At 42.1% G+C, this 19,590-nt stretch overlaps 1 protein-coding gene and 2 long non-coding RNA genes across 4 annotated transcripts in view; 2 read left to right on the top strand and 1 right to left on the bottom strand.

Moving 5' to 3' along the window:
• LOC308589180 overlaps positions 1-19,590 on the top strand; it is a 59,685-nt gene that overhangs the window by 38,166 nt on the left and 1,929 nt on the right. The gene's annotated exons all lie outside the window — the stretch shown is intronic.
• LOC308589099 (beta-1,4-galactosyltransferase 3-like) lies at positions 145-16,942 on the bottom strand. Of its 2 annotated transcripts, none has more exons than XM_081197998.1 (7): positions 16,767-16,942; positions 11,814-12,287; positions 5,249-5,484; positions 4,129-4,319; positions 3,043-3,165; positions 1,200-1,304; positions 145-442 (listed from the first exon to the last, which is right to left on the bottom strand). In XM_081197998.1, the coding sequence occupies exons 2-7, from the start codon at positions 12,064-12,066 to the stop codon at positions 274-276; spliced, it is 1,077 nt and encodes a 358-aa protein (XP_081054124.1). In that variant the 5' UTR covers positions 12,067-12,287; positions 16,767-16,942; the 3' UTR covers positions 145-273. The 2 variants fall into 2 exon arrangements, with proteins under 2 accessions (XP_081054124.1, XP_081054125.1); XM_081197999.1 differs by lacking the exon at positions 16,767-16,942 and adding an exon at positions 16,701-16,752.
• Positions 16,127-18,736, top strand: LOC308589159. The gene is made up of 2 exons (XR_014009111.1): positions 16,127-16,218; positions 18,559-18,736. It is a non-coding gene; the product is annotated as an uncharacterized lncRNA (long non-coding RNA).

Here is a 19,590-nt window from a genome sequence, read left to right as displayed (position 1 = left end):
TATCCACATCACAGTGTAACTGGTTATAAGATCTAACACTTGCTCTTCAAGAACTGTGCAGGTGAGTAAGAGTGCAGGGTTCAGTAGACATCGCACTTTACAATGGCTGCATGCTTTTCCACAAATACACAAACTTAATACGTGTTCATTCGTGGTGACTTTATTATTTTACTTGTAAATAGAAGCTTTAAAAATGCATCTTCATGTCTGCGTACCACACAATCCTTTTGTACCCAGCAAACTCCAGCACTGCAAGAGTCAAATCTGCCAGAGTCAGGCTTTGTTTCCATTGCTTTTGCCCTCAGGTGGTAGGACGGGTGCAGCCCCAATATCCACAGTAATGTTAACATACAAACGGTACTTCTTCTTTCCCAAGAGTTTGTATTCCAAAGAATTCATCCCATCATCTCTCCACGTTTTTTTAGTGTTCAGTTCAGCAGGCCTAGAGGGGAAAGTAAAGGTGGAATGATGTGAGGCAGGGACAGTAGAGAGAGAAAAATGCTAATCAGATATCAATGTTACAGGTCTAGGTTTTTCAGCAGAGATGAGGAAATTTTCTAGCATTATGAAACATGAATACATAGGCGAATTCTTGCAAAGAAAAACTTCCAAGTAGGAGGTGCCTCACCCAGGAATGTGCTATTAAGCACATGAGGCTCTTTTGGGAAATTTGGTGGCAGACTGAATACCTTCACAAGCAGAGCCTTCAAAACCAAAAGGGCCAGGTGCAGCCAAAGAGTGGCATAGTTTTCAATCTATCTGAGTGCTATGAACCGAGGGCAGTCCAGTAATCTGCTTGGTGTGCCTCTGAGCATATACAGTATCTCTCAGCTCAAAGCAGCCACAACAGCTAAGGCTGAGAAGAGTTTCTACGTCAGATGATGTAGCTGATAGGCACCTCTGCTCTTCATTTATCTGCATTCCAGTAGAGCTGCTGGAATGCCTCAACTCTGGCTGTTGGGGAGATGTTTACCAATAAGATATTTAAATATTTTGCTCCATCCTGCTGGTAGTTGCATTGATAAACAATGAATTTGAGGTGCCAAAGACTGTAAGTCTCTACTACTTAAATATATATCCTGGCTCAAGGGTGAGGGTGTGGTTTGATCTGGTGCGGATGCAATGTGTTACAAGCCCTGTCTGCTGGGAAGTGTAGTGCATGTAAATCCTGTCATGGAAAGAAGAAAATCTGTATTCACCTTTTAAGGTTCTGTACACGTTCAGCAGCTTGTCCATAGTCTATCATTTTGTAATGCCCAACATAAAGTGGAACGCGATCTATTCCCATTCCTGCGATAGCAATCCTTTTGAAGTGAAGAGATGGTGAAAACGTTAATTTACGAGCATAAGTACATGCATTTCAGAACATTTCTCCATAAAAATGGCAAAATCAAGGCAGACAGCAACAAAGGTGAAATGGTTAGGACTGGCATATTCTAAGGGTTCGTGATTGTCAATTATTTTCTGTCTAGCAGTGACACAGACACAAGATGGCTGGATAATTTGCTCTTGGTGGGTGGAATTATATAAGATCAGGCCAGCCGTTTTCTTTCTTGTCCTACCTTGGGTGCATTGCTCTGCCTCTGCTCAAAAATGGCTCACAAAACCCGAAATAACAGATTTTAGCACCAGCCTCTACTCTGTATCAGGGTTAGGGTTAGCAAACCAATTCTTTGAAGTTCAATCTGATGAGCTTCAATGCTGTTCCTTAGAAATGGTTTTTCCTTTTTTTGAAAGGGGGGCAGGCATACGAGTAACATTGTCCTAATACAACCACATTTGCTGACAATGGCTTCACAGCCTCAGTGGCCAGTATGAAAGCCTATCAGGCTGGTGATGCCGTGTCAGATTTCTCTGCTTCAACTGCACTGGGCCAAAGTGAGAACTGCAGTTATCAAGTCTACATTCCAAAATACTTTCCCATCTGCTATTCTGCACTGTTTTAAATTATTTATCATTCATTAACAATTTTTAAAAGGAGGAATTAGAGAAGGGGGGGGGGGTTGGTGTCACAATAATTATTAGGCACCATAGAATCACAGGAGGAGATCCTCAGGAATGGCAATTAATAACAATAAAATGGACCAATAGGGAGCATGAAGGGCACAAAAACAATTTGGCATCACACTGGAGTTAGTCAATGTTAACACATTTTTAACAACTAGAAAAATGGGGGGGGGGATAATTTTGCCTTTCAACAGAAATCAACAAATTTGGGGACATCTTGAGGGGCACAAAACATGGGGCAGGAAGGCCTGGATACTGCCCACAGGTTAGTCACCTTTACTTTGAACAGCAGTTAGAACAAAGTGTTCCATTTACATTTTTATATTCTGTCAACCGTGTTTGGGAACAGAAGAATGCCCAGGAAAGATGAACAGAAATTTCACAAGACCTTGCCACATTCATGTTTGATAGGGCTGATCTTTGCTCAAACTAGCAACTGGCTGACATTTATTTCAACGCCCAGTAGGAAACCACCTTGTCACCTTGCAGCCCCCTGTACACATCCCAATCTAAAGTCTTTTTAGCTGTCTGCAAAGGCTTGTATGGGTGCCCTTTTATCTCAGACAGCAATCTTCTACCCTTTATCATAAACTGCTTTGGAAATTCCTACGCAGCTTGTCACATGGTACAAGGAGTTTGGATTTAAAAACAAACAAACAACAGAGTGAAAATTTCTGTTCCCTGCAGTGCAGCTTCAGGCTTGTTTATAGATTCTTGCACCATAGAGCCCCGTCCTTGGAATAGCAGATTTCAGAGGACGGTTTTCAAATGTTCTGCCATTTCAGCCAACTTTTCTCACACTTTTCTAACTAAAGGTGCAAAACAGTGCTTCTTTGAATGGAAAACACATTCCACATGCAAAAGGGCACCTTTAAATCCAACCTATCAAATGAAGTAATTACCAACCACTTTCTGAACAGAGGTCCTACTGAGTGATGGAGAGCTCTCACTTCATTCTTTTAAGCAGGCACAACTTAACTGTTGTTATGTTTGAATTTATCACAACCTTTTTCAACGCCTGTTCCTCAATAGTACCTTTCAGCAATGTCATCATCTTCACCATCTTTGTCCCAGAAGGTATTTGGAAACCCATTTATCTTCATGTAATGCTCTGGGGTCAAAGCAATTACACCACCAAAAAAGGACCAGTAAGGGAAACTACAAAGAAAAATAAACCTAGATCAGTTTACCAAAAAAATAAATAAATAAAAATTGCACTGCACTGTGGAAAGCAAAGAGTACATGTGTCTGGCACAACAAACTAGAATACTTTTATTTTTATTTGGTCCTACATGGAGCATCAGGAAACAATGACTTTCACATTCATGCAAGTTTTGTGAAGACAGGGAGTATTAGTTCTGGAAAAAGTTCAAGACTTCAGTATCCTTAAAAACATACCTTCCAAGTTTCTTCTCTCTTACATCTCAATGTTAAGGCCATGATTTAAGCATACTTAGAAGTAAGAAAATACCAGAAAACAGTTTTTCCTTACAACAGAAACAAAGCACTTTGGAATGTGCTTCCAATGAACACCAGGAGGGCACTTGCAGTATTGGCACTTACACACCTGCTTAAAACTCAACGGCGTTCCTAAAGTGTGCTGTGTTGATGTATTAGGCTTATCGAATGTATTTTCTACTTGTTTTATGAAGAACATTTTATTGTTGATTGTATGCTTCTCACTGCCACATTTTTTCTAAAGGTTTGTTGTATTTGCAAATAAAAATAAATTGCAAATAAATTCAATGGGATTTACAATCCCAAATCAGATTGCAGTTCAAAGTGTCATACAAAAGAAGCGCATGCAGGAGAACACCTGTGTGGTTTTATGCTCCGTACCCTAATCCATATGCATGCGATGTTAGAAAGGGAAAAGGAGTAGACGTATTCTGTCCAATTGCATCGTAAAAAATGAAATTGCCAGAACCTGCAAAACTGCTGGTTGACTGCAAAGCACTTGGCCCAGTGTTAACCCTTATAATTTTTAAACAATTATTATTTAATAAATTCATTTTAATTTGTACTGTTTACATTTTTGTACTACTTGTGTTACATTTCTTCTCCTCTCCCCAGCCAATGGTAATATGGGCCTAGTATACTTTTACTTAGGATATTTATTACCTGTAGTATAACTTGTCAATAGCAGTGGACAGTTGTTTGGGGAAATAATCATCACAGGCATAAACATTATAATCATTCTCTGGAATGAGGTCCACATCATGCAGAAGCAGGCAGTCCCAGTCATCGTCTTTCATGGCCTCGCGGACTCCAACGTTAAGAAGCTTTGCTCGGTTAAATGGGCCACTTCCAGCCTGAAAAGAGAAAACGAAAATCAGCCTTAGAACACAATGATGAATTGGTTAGAGGGCGCTCATAATATATTGTGCTGCTTTTGTGACACTGAGATGTTCGGCATGCTTGGCGTATCAATCAGTTGTTGAAGAAACTAGTTTGCAGTCTAGCAACTGTGAGGAAAGACAAAATTAGTGGTTAGGAAGGGATCACCACCTCACACAAGCAGCTGGACTATGGGATGAGAGATAAGGAGGCTAAAATAAGGGTGAAGAATAGCTATTAAGTAAAGAAGAACATGAAGAAAGGCAAGTGGAGAATGAGGATCTGAGGAAATGGAAGAAGCAAAATGGAGCTAATAATCACTGGACCAAGATTGCCAACATTTCAGGACTGGAATATGTTAACAGCTGTAAAGTGTTTACATGGTTAATAATGAGTGTGATGACCACAAAATTTGTAACATACAAGCCTGATATCAAGCCTGATATCAATTGTACACATTCACACCTAGAAATGAAAAACAACTAATTAACCCCTCCACAAATGGCCTTCTCTTCAGTACTTCCCTTTTGTTTCTGATCTTTACATGTGATTTTATTTTTTATTTTTTAAAATCCCCAGAAGATCACATTATTTCATAGAAACATCCATAGGAAGAGTTTGGACTAAGCAGCACTCATAGCATGTACTCCATCTGGCATAAAAGCAGCATGGCTGATTAGAAGATTAACCACTTGAAATTTAGAAAGCAGCAGCATCCTTGACATTTCAACTTTTTTCTCCACAGAAGCAGATTTTGATTTTATGAGGAGCAATTTATAGACAGCCGTATATCGAAACTGCAGGCACACTCCCATATTCTGTACTTATCAGACATTTGCGTTAGCTCATTTTATTCAAAAAAACATGTTAAAGAGACTTGCAACGTGCCTTTGGTTTGGCTTACCTGATGAATCAAGTAGATACAGTAGTTAATCTGCTGGCGCTGAAGGAAGGGATGGAGATAATAGAGGAAGTGCTGCAAGTGTTTCTCGTGATTCTTGTGTGGCACAATGACAGCAGTTTTGTAGCGAGCCTCACAGTGTGGAGGGCTGTAGTGACCACCTGACTGGACATACGGGTTTTTGCTGATGATCGTTTCTTCACTGGGTAGTGTGTCAAATGTGACGGCTAAGGGTCCAACTGTATGAGAAGAAGGGTTAAGTGGGTGAGTTTCAGAATAAGTTATTCATGGAGATAAAGTCTCCTACGAGGGTAGTTGGTAGAGCACAGGTGCTGATTTAAACATTTTTCTTCTACAAGAATGAGTGTGGGAGGCTCTGGCTGAGCTCAGACATAACTGACTAAACCACTAATTAGCATTAGGAGAGCAAGCCTTTCCAAGCCTCAGGCCTGTGCATTTCCCCTCTCCTCTGATAAGGATGCAGAGGAGATTAGAGGCTTCTACTTCCATTTAAGATTAACTGGTTTAGCATTCGGTCCAAACCCTAAACTATGGCTAAACTAAACTAAAGCAAGCCAGCTTCATAAGAGTACAATTTGATTTGCAGCTTGCCTGAGCTTAGATGCCCCCAGCAAGCTGCTGCTAGTTTAAAATGAATGCTTCTTTGCACTTGTGCAAGGATGAGTGCATGATCCCAAGGCTCATCCAAACAAGGCCATTATGTCAGAACGCAAAATCAATTAGGGACAGGCAAAAATCACCCAATCCCTTGCAATAAGAAGCTAGTCAACTGCTTTCTTACAAACTCTAGGTAGTTTTTAAATTCCAGCATGTTTTTATATAAGTACTTCACAGAAAATATATTTAATTGTGGAATCAGTACTTAATTTGCCTTTAAACAGCAAGAGCTATTAAGTATACAATGCAGCTTCCTTGGGTCAGTGGGGTCATAGCGCTTCAATTAACATTTTTAAATTAAAAGTGTTCCATTTTCACAATCAATAGCAGCCTTGAAACCAGAGGCTGGTATAAAGCTATACATTGACCAACTCTATTTACTATTCTGAGGGACTGATCCTTCTTATGCCAAGGGAACACCAATTGCTATGCCAGCACGCAGTTGAATATGACATTGCACCAGCACAGCAAGGACACTACAACTAAATTGCATATATAAGCTGGTTTAGAGTGAAGGAGGAATGGATTTACTGCAGACTAGAGTATCCCCATACTCTAATCCTGTATAGAACAAACGTTGGTTCCTTTAACTCAAGCAGATCTAATGATTGCACCTGTACAAGAAAGAAATGGAAAACAAGAAGAGCATACAGTGGTACCTCGGGTTACAGACACTTCAGGTTACAGACTCTGCTAACCCAGAAATAGTACCTCGGGTTAAGAACGTTGCTTCAGGATGAGAACAGAAATCGTGCTGCGGCGGTAGCGGGAGGCCCCAATAGCTAAAGTGGTACCTTAGGTTAAGAACAGTTTCAGGTTAAGAACGGACCTCCAGAACTAATTAAGTTCTTAACCCGAGGTTCCACTGTACTGTGTGACTTCCTTCATGCATCCACAGGAGACAGACCACACTGGGACAAGCACTGCGAGTAACAACACCTGGCCACACTGTTTGTTGATCTCTTTTAACAGCTGAATAAATCACATACAGTGGTACCTCAGGTTAAGTACTTAATTCGTTCCGGAGGTCTGTTCTTAACCTGAAACTGTTCTTAACTTGAAGCACCACTTTAGCTAATGGGGCCTCCTGCTGCCGCTGCAGCACGATTTCTGTTCTCATGCTGAAGCAAAGCAAACCTGAAGCACTATTTCTGGGTTAGCAGAGTCTGTAACCTGAAGCGTATGTAACCTGAGGTACCACTGTAATTAGAATGGTTTGGAAAATAAGAGTAAGTTATGCAGAACAAGGAGGATTAAAAGGTTCAAGATATTCAGTTGGCTTCATGGGGAGGAAAAGGGTAGGAGGAGAGCATAGGAAGTCAAACCACACTTACTTAAGGCATATAAAATTAAAGTTAACATACCAAATAATAATAATAATAGTAATAGTAATAATAATAATTAATAATAATAATCCGTGCCCATCTGAGTGGGTTGCCCCAGCCACTCTGGGCAGCTTCCAACAAGCTCTCTAAACTAGGAGGGATCAGATCTGCTGATTCAAGGGGAAAAGGCAATTACGGTTCTCAGTAATAGTAATGGCAGGGGAGGATTTTGGTAATATGGTGCCCTGGGCAAGGACAGAATTTGGGACACCCACACACCCAATATTCCTTATCTTCACAATAATTCCTTTTAGTGCTGTTGCTTTTAAAATGGATCTTCTCAGTAGGTGCCTGTATAAATATAGGTTTTATTATCATTTTTATTATTTTGTGCCCCCTCAGCTCAGCGCCCTGTGCAAAGGAACTGCCTGCACCACACTACAATCCAGAACTGGTTATGGCCATGGTTGGTGCAGAAGACTTCATTGGTAACTAAGCAGATTATACTGATGATTCAATCATGGGTACACTCATCTTCTCAAAAAGCAGCACAGCCTACTACAAACCTTACCCTTCAAGAATATGGAAATGAAGTTATTTCTTCTCACTACTAATGAGGACCCTAGACATTTACTGCATACAAAAGCAAAGAACACCATCTCTTCCACAACCTGACTACACTATTTGGATTGAGTCAGCTATTACTTTTTTTTCCTAGACAAGGGCTGAAAGATTGACAGTGTCACTTTTTCAAGTGTGTGAATTTCATTACTGCAAATCTACTGCTTTCCCATCAGGAGTCACAGAATGGCAACTATACTTTGTCTGGCTCCTATTTGCTGATATTGCCACTGCCGCACAGAATGATTTACACAAGCTTTATCAAAACCAAATGAATGCTGCCTAGGATATAGTACCATCACAACTCCCTCTCATTTCACTCCCCACCTTATAATATTGGCTTGATCGGAATGTAACAAGAAGAGAGAAGAAATGGGGAACTTATAGTCCTCCAGATGTTGCTGAACCACAACTCAGGTCATATCTGATGGGAGGACAGGGACTGATGGGAGTTTGAGTCCAAGTCAGCATGCTTTTGCTAACCATAGTTAAGATTAAACACAATTTGGGTTTGGATGACACAGCAAGCTGGAGGTTATTCCAAAACAGTAATAAACAATTCTGAACTCGCCGTCATGTGGAAAAAACACAAGCCAAGGGTGATGACTTCGCTGCAAAGAAAGAATTGGTCAACTGAAATCATAGTGATGTTGGGTGATGGACAGGTGAGAGGCCTGTCAGAGTTGGGGGGGGGGGGGAGGAATCGGCTTGTCAGCCAGATCCTGTTCCCTACTCCTGTGCTAGACTATGGCGAGCATTATGTCAAAACCTGTCCAGCAGTAAGAAAAACAGGCATTGGAATAGACCAGTGTTTCCCAACCACTGTTCCGCGGCACACTAGTGTGCCGCGAGATGTTGCCTGGTGTGCCGCGAGATGTTGCCTGGAGGGAGGCGTGTGAGTCGGGCGGCGAGAGGCGGGGCGGCGGCGGCGAGGAGATGCCGCCCAGCGCGGGGCTCTCGCTGTCTGCCTGCCTGGCTGCCTGCGAGCTCGGCGGGCAGCGCCTCCGTCCGCAGCGCCCGCCTCGCGGCTCTCATTCCCTGCCCCTGCCAAAGCTCACCCAGCCAAGCCGCGCTCTCCTTCCTGCCTCGCTTTGCTGCCTCCTCCCCCCCCACCCCCAAAGCTTGGAGGTTCCCCGGCAAGGGGGAGGGGAAAAAATTGAAACTTACACTTTCGTGCGTCCCTCCCGGCGTGACGCTGTGCGCTGACGTCACGGGGCTGTAATGGTAGTGTGCCTCGAGATTTTTTTCATCAAACAAGTGTGCCTTTGCCCAAAAAAGGTTGGGAAACACTGGAATAGACAACGCAAGCACAAGAGCCAGTTCCCTACCCCTGTGCTAAACTATGGTTTGGCCTTATGTCAAAACCAGTACAGCAGTAAGAAAAACAGTCATTGGAGCAGATAATGCAAGCGCAAATCCGGAGTCAGGCAGTTACTGAAAAAGATTAAGTTTTTAAAAATAGCAGCATGCAAGATAAGAGGTACTGGATGCTAATATCTAGCACACTAAAAAACATCTTAAGATGAACAGAAATTGTTAAAAAGGATAGCTACTTATAGCAAAAGCAACTGCTTCCAATGGAGGATTAATATAGGAAAGTAATGCAAAAAGAACACAATCCTACAACCCAAAATACAAAAGCAAGTTCACTAGCCAAAATAGCATAGGGTTTCTTAAATTTCAACAACAAAGGCAAAAAGTTAAAAGGACAATCAAAATCTCTTGTCAGACTAATGTGGACTGAGTCTCAAATGCCTTATGTATAAAAAGTCCAAGTGTTGGGCAACATTTGTCAGATGAGATTAAGATACAGTACACCAATGGAGCTTTGCTCATGAGGTAGCTTAATAATAATAATAATAATAATAATAATAATAATAATAATAATAATAATAATAATAATAATAATTTATTATTTATACCCCACCCATCTGGCTGAGTTTCCCCAGCCACTCTGGGCAGCTCCCAATCAAATGTTAAAAACAGTACAGCATTAAATATTAAAAACTTCCCTTAACAGGGCTGCCTTTAATAGCAAAGCAATACAAAGCCAAAGTTGTGTATCTGCTGTTGTATGGCAGATGTGTGAGTATGAATATTTGGAAGAAGTGGGAAACCAAAATCACATCTCATCAAAACCCAAGTTATGCAGAAAGTCAGGTCATTGACTGCCCCTGTAGCATACAGCTATCACCTGGAAGAAGGGAACAGTTGCTAAACCTGTCCCCCAGGCATAGCTTGGAACGCCTGAATATAAATTTGTCTGCTTCTGTGCCTGCATTTTGAGGATATAAAACTGAAATCACTCCTGAAGTAAACTGCCTTACTTTCATTAGTAATGCATAATTGGGGTGGGGGCAGTAAATACACACAGTACAGTACTGCCTTTCTGACAAAGTCAAAACTTCTTTTACTGATTTAACAACACAAAATGTATAATTTATTACCTAATTAGCATATGAAAATTGTATTATCATACAATCGTAGAGTTGGAAGGGACCCAAGGGTCATCTAGTCCAACCCCCTGCAATGCAGGAATCTCAGCTAAAGCATCCATGGCAGATGACCACCCAACCTCCGCTTAAAATCCTCCAAAGAAGGAGAGTCTGCAACCTCCAGAGGGAGACTGTTCCACAGTCAAACAGCTCAAACACATGGGTCCACTGGAAGGTCATCCAATATCAAATCAATGTTTCCTGTAGTAGCCAAGGTTCTCTTAGCACAACAAACCAACCATTTATCAAACACATAACAAAGACAATCCCCAGCCAGTCAAGGACAGAAACAAAAGTAGTTGATATAGCTACAGGTTTTTATGATGCTGTTTGTTGACTCAAAAAAGGAAGCACATACACTGTTTAATGGATATCCTGCAATTCCAGCGCTAGAAAATACAAGCCAACAGGAGTACTGTGTCCAGTTCTGGGCACCACAATTCAAGAAGGACACTGACAAACTGGAACGTGTCCAGAGGAGGGCAGCCAAAATGGTCAAAGGCCTGGAAACGATGCCTTATGAGGAACGGCTAAGGGAGCTGGGCATGTTTAGCCTGGAGAAGAGGAGGTTAAGGGGTGATATGATAGCCATGTTCAAATATATAAAAGGATGTCACATAGAGGAGGGAGAAAGGTTGTTTTCTGCTGCTCCAGAGAAGCGGACACGGAGCAATGGTTTCAAACTACAAGAAAGAAGATTCCACCTAAACATTAGGAAGAACTTCCTGACAGTAAGAGCTGTTCAACAGTGGAATTTTCTGCCAAGAAGTGTGGTGGAGTCTCCTACTTTGGAGGTCTTTAAGCAGAGGCTTGACAACCATATGTCAGGAGTGCTCTGATGGTGTTTCCTGCTTCGCAGGGGGTTGGACTCGATGGCCCTTGTGGTCTCTTCCAACTCTATGATTCTATGATTCTAGGAGTAATTTCCCATCAAAATTCTATATTCTAAAAGAATGATGTAATATTTGAAATTAATGCTACTAGGAAAGATGCTTTCACACATCGGTCCCAGTATAATAACCACCCAACATACAGGTAAAGCATTCCTAAAACCCAATCAGCTTAACTGGAGAGATGGAATGCAGCAGGTTTCCCTCTACCCAGTCCTGGCAGTGTGGGGTGTGCTCTGTGAGCAAGGTGGATCCCACTGCACCCAGCTGAGGTTCTTCTGGAGCCTTAGTCAGTCCAGCTACTACCAATGGGCCTGATCCAGGCCCCTCTGCAGGACCAGCCAGAAGCTGGCACAGTGAAAACTGGAAATTTTACTGTGTGTGTGTCCCTCCTTATCCCTGAGCAGTACAACCAGGAAATGGAAGAGATGGTGGCTCCACTACTTCATGCAGCCCTGCTGCTCCTAAGTGCGAGTTAGGATCACAGCCAAATACAGCTTTCATGTGCAACTCAAATCATTAGGATGCATTACCAACATCAACCTGCTACAATACATACCCAATATTGGTGACTCAGTGCAGTACCGCATATTTGCCTTATCAGGAGCAGGAGTGAACAAACTGAGATTTGTATAGACATCCTCTGTTTTTGAATAGTCCAATGGGCGAGGTAGCGGAAAAGAAGTCTGATATACAGTTGAATTGCTGCCTCGGTACAGGATCAAGATGAATATTGCTTGAAAGATTATCAAAAAAAGTAGAAAGCAGGGATTTTCTACTCGAGAAAGGGACATTTTCTTTCCAAAAGCCATACTTAGGCTAAACACTTAATTCTTCAAGACACACCGACATTTTAACTTCATGGGTACAGTGCAATGGAACAGTAAATGTTCTCGATGGGTAGCTGAATAAGGGAGCTAGCATCTTTGGAAAATGCCCAAAGTTCTCACAGGATATAATGCAACCTATATTATTATTGCAGATCAAACATCTTAGATTTTAAACATCTTCATCCATTCTTCTATTATTCAATCTGCAATTAAAATGAGAAAAGCAATGAAAAGGTGCTAACATATTTGACTTCTAACTGGATATAATGGCAATAAACTATAACTAGGAATACTGTTTTAAAACTAACAATTGTTTAACCTCTTCCATGTTAGGTGGTCCCAGGTTCATCTGGTGTCTCCGGACAAAAGCAGCTCAGGTAACATGACTATGAAAGCCCTCTGCCAGAAGCTTAGAGAACAGCCACCAGTTCAGCTTGTACAAGCAAATATAACCAATACTGGACTAGTTACAGATAGGTAGCCGTGTTGGTCTGCCATAGTCAAAATAAAAAAAAATCCTTCCTGTAGCACCTTAAAGACCAACTAAGTTAGTTCTTGGTATAAGCTTTCGTGTGCATGCTTATACCAAGAACTAACTTAGTTGGTCTTTAAGGTGCTACAGGAAGGAATTTTTTTTATTTTGACAATACTGGACTAGCAAGTGAATGAGAGGCAGCTTGATGAAACTGGATAAAAGGACTGACAGCAGAAGCAAAGTGGGAGGGCTGTAACTTTCAGTTCATTTACGTATTTAATTTATATAAATGTATGAGCATTTATTGGAGGCAATCTATAATCACCTGTTTCCCACTTGCCACTGTGGAGTGGAACAGTTTCAAAATGCTGGTATGTAAAATTACGTTTTTGTGCAGATCCCGATCTCCACACTTCAGATTAAATTCTGGGTTTTTAGCCAATACATTTTCTTTCCATTACTGAAACTCTTGTTTCAGGAGAAAGATTAACCCAAGCATAATTATTACATATAATACCATAGGATCTAAAGCAATATTGCAATGTAAGTACTCCTATTCATGGTTCCAGTCAGTTGGCCAGGCCCTCTTTCAGGAATCAGAATAAACTATTTCTCATCCCAACCCTGAGTTTTATGTTTCTCTTTTCCAGCTGAGACTTTGGCATTCTTTGGCAGCTAAGAATAAGTCAGTCCTTTTTGGTGGTGTGTTTGCCTAGATTTAAAATTTTAGAAACTGTGAAGCCCAGGCTTCCAATTCAGTGAGAAATTCAAATATATTCAATACTTACTTAATTATTTATCAACCGTAAAGTTGTTTTGCTGCTTTAACAATACAAAATACATAATTTAACACTTAATTAGCATAATATTATACTTATTTGGCATTTTTCTTAATTTTACAAAGCAATGCTATGTATACTTATTCAGAAGATCAGCCCATTTTGCAAAGTGCACGTAAATGCAGTATACGACTGGACCCTTACTTTTGTACAAGCAAATATAACCAATACTGTACAGTACTAGCAAGTGAATGAGAGGCAGACTGCAGCACCCTATGCTACTTAAAACACAGGTGTCTTAATTTTTACCAGCTGGGACACAGGCAAATAAAACTTGAAAATAGAAATTACAAATGTTGTAGTAAACAAACAAACAAAATGCATTACTTGGGAAGAAACAGCATTGCATACTCACAATATTAAGGACTGGCAGCATATTTGGCTATCAAGATAAACTTGCAACAGCAATGAAAACACTGAGCACACCTTGCATGAGTGTTCACAGGAATTATCATTTTCTAACACAGTAAAATAGATTGTTCTACATAAAGCCATTACAAAATGTGTTTTAAGTAAACTGTTGTCCACATCCAGAAGAAAAAAAATTTATTAATAATATATTTTCTCATTGCTGTTCTCACATACTGTCATTTTTATTGGCTAAGTAATTGTACTTTATGGCCTTTCTTGCTGTTATATGAATTATTATGGCAGCTGGGTGTTTTGAACTACTTGAATATAATCCCAGTAGTGCAAGAGTTTCAGTGTGGTTCACTGCTAGCTGGTTGACTCTCTCCATTCATCTGAGAACAGGTGTTCTTTCAACCAGACAGGAAAAGTTGAATGTAATTTGATCTGGCACTCAAACATGTCCTAGGTCACTGAAACGAGAATGACTGTTCTTTCAAATGGTCTTCGACTCTCAGGGTTTTCAAAATCCAGAACGCAGTGTCCTTGAAGCACAGGGGAAATACTCAGTTGATCTTATAGAACAGTATAGCACACCATTAGAATATCTCATGCCTGAACCCCAGATACTGTTTTTAATATCAGGAGTCAGTCATGGAACATGGGGGTGGGGAGGAATACAGACAGATCGACACAAAGACTTTCAACTATATGCAGAGACTTTTCACAACCGCTGAGAACCAGCAGGATTGGTGGGGACATCTTAAAAGGAGGTAAAAGAGCCCTGCCATCTCACCTTTCTCATAGCCAAGTGACCCAAGTCACATGCGCAGATGCAAGTGACAAGAAGCCTCTTGGAGAAAACTGCCTACACGGGCAAACTAAGGCCCGGGGGCCGGATCCACCCCAATCGGCATCTAAATCCAGCCCGTGGACGGTCCAGGAATCAGCGTGTTTTTACATGAGTAGAATGTGTCCTTTTATTTAAAATGCATCTTGGGTTATTTGTGGGGCATAGGAATTTGTTCATTTTTTTTTCAAAATATGGTCCGGCCCCCCCAGAAGGTCTGAGGGACAGTAGACCGGCCCCCTGCTGAAAAGGTTTGCTGACCCCTGGCCTACACTCTACAACAGAATGGAATAAACTTTCTACTGACAGAAAATGTACAGCGGAGGGCGGGGGAGGCGGAGAGATAGGAGAAAATTACAAGGGATAAGAAGTTGACTTTCCACCTCCACCTCTACCCACACAGAATAAGTCTTGAGCATATTTTTCTCTCAGAAGTGGCGCTTCTAAGTGTCCTTAGCAATCCAACCATAATGTGGTGTCTCCGGGGGGGGGGGGGGAGCTTCAGAAGAGGGTCAAGCAAGCCCCTGAACTGTGCTACCGGAAGGGCAAAACAGAAATAAGAGGAGAGGCCAGTAATCCATCTACAGCAGCGGTCAGCAAACTTTCAGCAGGGGGCCGGTCCACTGTCCCTCAGACCTTGTGGGGGGGCGGACTATTTTTTTTTTGGGGGGGGGAGAACAAATTCCTATGCCCCACAAATAACCCAGAGATGCACTTTAAATAAAGAATACATTCTACTCATGTAAAAACACCAGGCAGGCCCCACAAATAACCCAGAGATGCATTTTAAATAAAAGGACACATTCTACTCATGTAAAAACACGCTGATTCCTGGACCGTCCGCGGGCTGGATTTAGAAGGCAATTTACCAATGATCTACAGTATTGTGCAAAACAGGAAGCTTGCACATTCACACTGGAAGCCATTTTTGGATCTTCCATTAGGCCCAGGTGAAGCTGGGTGAGAGCTTCCTATTGAACACAATTGAGAACCTCGGGATTTTATCATAGCAGTGAATCAGTAAGCCTCTAGCCGGTGGGGCAGGAAGGATTTTCTTCTAACCTGTATGCTTGCTATGGTGGCTATTTCATCATTACATCTTGCCTTGACCCTGTTCGTACACTGCTTTGTGAGTCCTCAAAAAGTGACTAAAGCTGCTTTTAAAAAGCGAACCCCTTGCTGGCCTTTTGCAACTCAGATCTTCTACGTGTGTGTGTGTGTGTGTGTGTGTGGCGGTTGGGGAACCTCTTATTAATTTATTTCTCACAAACATGGGCATAGCCAAATCAATCAAAAGCTGCCCCCACCCCAAATCAATCAAAATCAATACAAATCTGAAGTTTGCCCTCCCCTTATAAAAGTCAGCCCCCACTAACAAAAATCCTAGCTATGTCATTTTAAAAAATCACGTACCAAGGCCAGTAACACCGCCTGTTATTCCCACAATGTGTGTCTGAGAGGGATTAAGTCAGCGTATGACAGTTTGGACTCCTTTATTATCATTATTATTGCCCTCCAGAACTGTGACGTTTCGCATTTTTCCTCTGAGGAGAAAACAACCGCGGAGTGAGGGTGGAAGAGGAGGATTGAGAAGCGGACACAGCAGCGCTGGCAGAGGCTGGGTACGTTTAACTTAACTCCCACCCCAACCCCCCCAAAAAACCACCCCTCAAAAGTTGAAGCGCAAAGTCCCATCATCGCCTTACAATTCGCCCCACAGCCCAAATCCAGGGCTGAATCCCGCGCCTTGAAATGTTTCACACCAAGCAAGACCCGAGTTAGGAAAAGCTACTCCGTGTTTGTGTGTGGAGACCGAGAGCGAAGCGAAAACCCCTCAATTTAGCTTTCGGTGCCGGTAGTAGGCGACCGTCCCTCACCCCTATCTGCCCGTTTGCTTGTTTATACAAGTATTTTTTTATTATTATTTTAAAGGCTGCAGTCGAGACGACTTTGGAGAGTCGCTTAACTCACTCTACGGGACAAAGGGCAACGTTATATGTCTTGACTTCTTCCCCAGCCCCCGGCCTGCTTGGGTTCCCGGCCCCAACCCGCCACCTCTTGACGCTTCACACGAAGCCCCGTTCCCTCCCCCCCCCCAACCCACCCCGCTTCTCAGAGAAGCCTGACGAGCGAACAGGTGCCGCCGAGGGCGAGAGATGGGGCTGCTCACCTGTCCGCCTGAGAGAACGCGCGTGTGCAACACTTCCGTCCAGAGGGCTGTCGTCGGGACCCGCCCACCTCCTCACTTCATCCCCGTGTTTTTTTGCATAACAAGGGTTTCTAGGACTACAGCTCCCGAAATGCAACGTGACGCCTAGGCCCTCTCGGTGGGGTTAGCGTTGCATGCTGGGAATCGGAGTCCACTAAGGCTCCTGCCTTGCTGTAGTCAACGGAGAAGGAATCGGCGCCTGTCAGACGGAGTCTCTCTCTCTCTCTCTCTCTCTCTCTCTCTCTCTCTCTCTCTCTCTCTCTCTCTCTCTCTCTCCCGCCCCCCCCCCCGCGCGCTCGCAGAACTGACTCCTCTTCAAGCGAATCCTTCCCTCTCGTTCTCTAAAGAAGAGCAGGGAAGAGATTAAAATCTGAGAAGAAAATAATATTTAATACAAAAGCAGCAGCACAGTGTCAAAGTGGACGGAAGAGCTCTGCTGGATAGGAACAAAGGCTGATCTCTCCCTATCCACCTTCTGCACCTCATACATAATTTTATGTCACATTCATGCCACATACTTGTTTCCCCCACCCCTTCTTATCTAAAAAGCCTCAGATGCAAAAGGCCCTTAAAAACCATTTCCCCTCCCCATAGGCTCCACATTATATTGGCTGCCCCGTTTTGCAACTTTCGTTGTGTGTTGCAAAACATAAGAGATATAAGTGACACAGCTCTCGGGGCTGTTACAGTGTGAGAGTATCGACATTTCATAGCAGAAACATAACAATTTATTTTGTGCCTTTACATTAAAAGGAAAAGTTGAGAAGCAGCAAAAGCATCAGAATGACGAGTAGATGTGGCTGTCAGCTTCCACTACATTTATAGACATACTAATATTGTTTTTAAATATCATCACAATCAATTATTAAAACCAAGTTTACCAGTTAATTTTTAAAATGTGGCTTTATTTGGTAGGTTCAAGCTTAATATATTGCTGTCTTAAACCCCTTTGGGTTGATTCCACTATCTCACCAGTTTTGCTAGTTCTAATATACACCACCAACCTTTGGATTTTGGGACCTAAGTGCTGTATTCAGGAATGAGACAGATCGGCTAGGTTAGCCCAAGGCCACAGAGACTGCACGTGGCACAGCAAACTTACTGACGCAAAGCAGGTCTAAGTCTGTCAGAAAGAAGGGTAGTCTGTGCTCCATGAAATCCTTCAGCAGAACATTTTACAGATATGTTTTCAAGCTAGATCCCAATACTCAGTCCAATTTAGAAGGTCTGCTGCCATTGAAGCAAAGCAGCATTCTGAAAGCAAAGTTTAAGAGAATGGACAAGGGTAGCTTATCCAGAGAAGAGGGTCTGCATTATAGGAAGGTCTCTCGGGAGATGTGTAAGGTAATGGAACAGTAGCCATAAGACAGGGAACATCTTTTCAGATATTGTTCTGTGTAGAAAATATACTCCACACATTCTCCAAGGATCTCAAGGTAGCATTCAATGCATCATTCCTCCCCCTCCATTTTTATCCTCACAGCCCATCCTATAAGGTGGGCTGAGAAAAGTTGGTGACTAGCTCAAATTCTCCCAGTGTGTCTGATGGGTGAGTGGCGATTTGAGCCTTGGTCTCCTTGGATCTATTCTGACACTGTTACTACTGCGCCAGCACCAAAGGGAGGGGCAGTCTACACGAATTCATTTTAATGTCTGAAATAAGCCTCTGCGCATACAGATTTGTGTGTGTAGGCATCTCTCCATTCTATCTGAAACTGTGCCATTCTTTCTACACCAAATAACTTTTGAATAGGAGCTACGTGATGATGCAAATCAAGAAGATAGGGTGCGGCAGAAAGAGAAAAACAAGAACCCCATGGAAAAGGAGGTGGGAAGTCGACAAAAATAAGAGAAAAGACGAAATGGTGTATTGATTGTATTTCTTTTAAAAATGTTGAAACTTAATAAAAAAAATTAAATATCCAAATCAATCACCTTTCCACATGAGGCTGAAATTTGACTTGCAACTGTTTTGCAATGCAAATGAGAAACTGGCATTGGGCAAAATGCTCATTCAAATGACAAATGTACTTCCTCGTTCTACTCTGCTTTAACAGCAATCATTCATTTACAAATAGACAGGCTGATCAAGCCACATACTTTGTTTTTTAAGCCACAGAATGTAATGTACACTTTGTAGGACTAAGCACCATGAAATCAGTGGAACTTGCTGTGGGTGGATGAGGAACAAGAATAAGGTTGGGCTGCCAGAATGTCAAAACACACACACACACACACACACACACACACACACACACACAACACCACCAATTTTTAAGTACTTCTTTTCATCCATAAGAGCTGGATGCTTTTATTTTTAAAGTAAAAATAGAGTGAGGGCACAAACTTGCAGCCCTGGACAGCTTCACTGCTAATTTGACTCTTGGTCATAAATCCCCTGCTGTTTTTTGATGGGTGCACCTCAAAACCAAGAAACTTGTGTGATGAAGAAGCATGAAGAACCTGCATGAATCCTCATAACTAACTTTTTAATAAAACATGGTCATTTCTAGATAGCTGTAATCGGCAGTCTAGACAGGTGGATAGCACACAATTCTCAAGGTGCTCTTCTACACAGAACGACCTAGCTTCAGACTGCTTAATCAAACATTGAAGCAAACGGGAACATTTGTTGCAAGCAATAACCCCCTTTTTATTGGTCCCCAGGAACTGTCAGCCAAGAAGAGTCAGACTCAGATGGTTTCCATCTTAGCCCATGTAAATAGAAAGATTGGAGGCTGAACAAACAAACATGGCCTAAAGCAAATGCCCCTGTTACTCCAAT

The sequence above is a fragment of the Podarcis bocagei genome, assembly GCF_964188305.1.
Source record: "Podarcis bocagei genome assembly, chromosome: 6".
Lineage (NCBI taxonomy): Eukaryota > Metazoa > Chordata > Lepidosauria > Squamata > Lacertidae > Podarcis > Podarcis bocagei.
Note: the sequence above shows the minus strand (reverse complement) of the source record. Positions and strands in the feature narration are given on the sequence as shown.

Bases quoted from the DNA above. Each gene is read 5' to 3' on its own strand.
- LOC308589099 (XM_081197998.1), bottom strand. From the start codon at position 12,066: ATGGCTTTTGGAAAGAAAATGTCCCTTTCTCGAGTAGAAAATCCCTGC. The intron at 4,320-5,248 runs GTAAGCCAAACC...TTCTCTTTTCAG, and splicing joins GTATCTACTTGATTCATCAG to GCTGGAAGTGGCCCATTTAA. The intron at 1,305-3,042 runs GTACTATTGAGG...TCACTTCAAAAG, and splicing joins GATGATGACATTGCTGAAAG to GATTGCTATCGCAGGAATGG.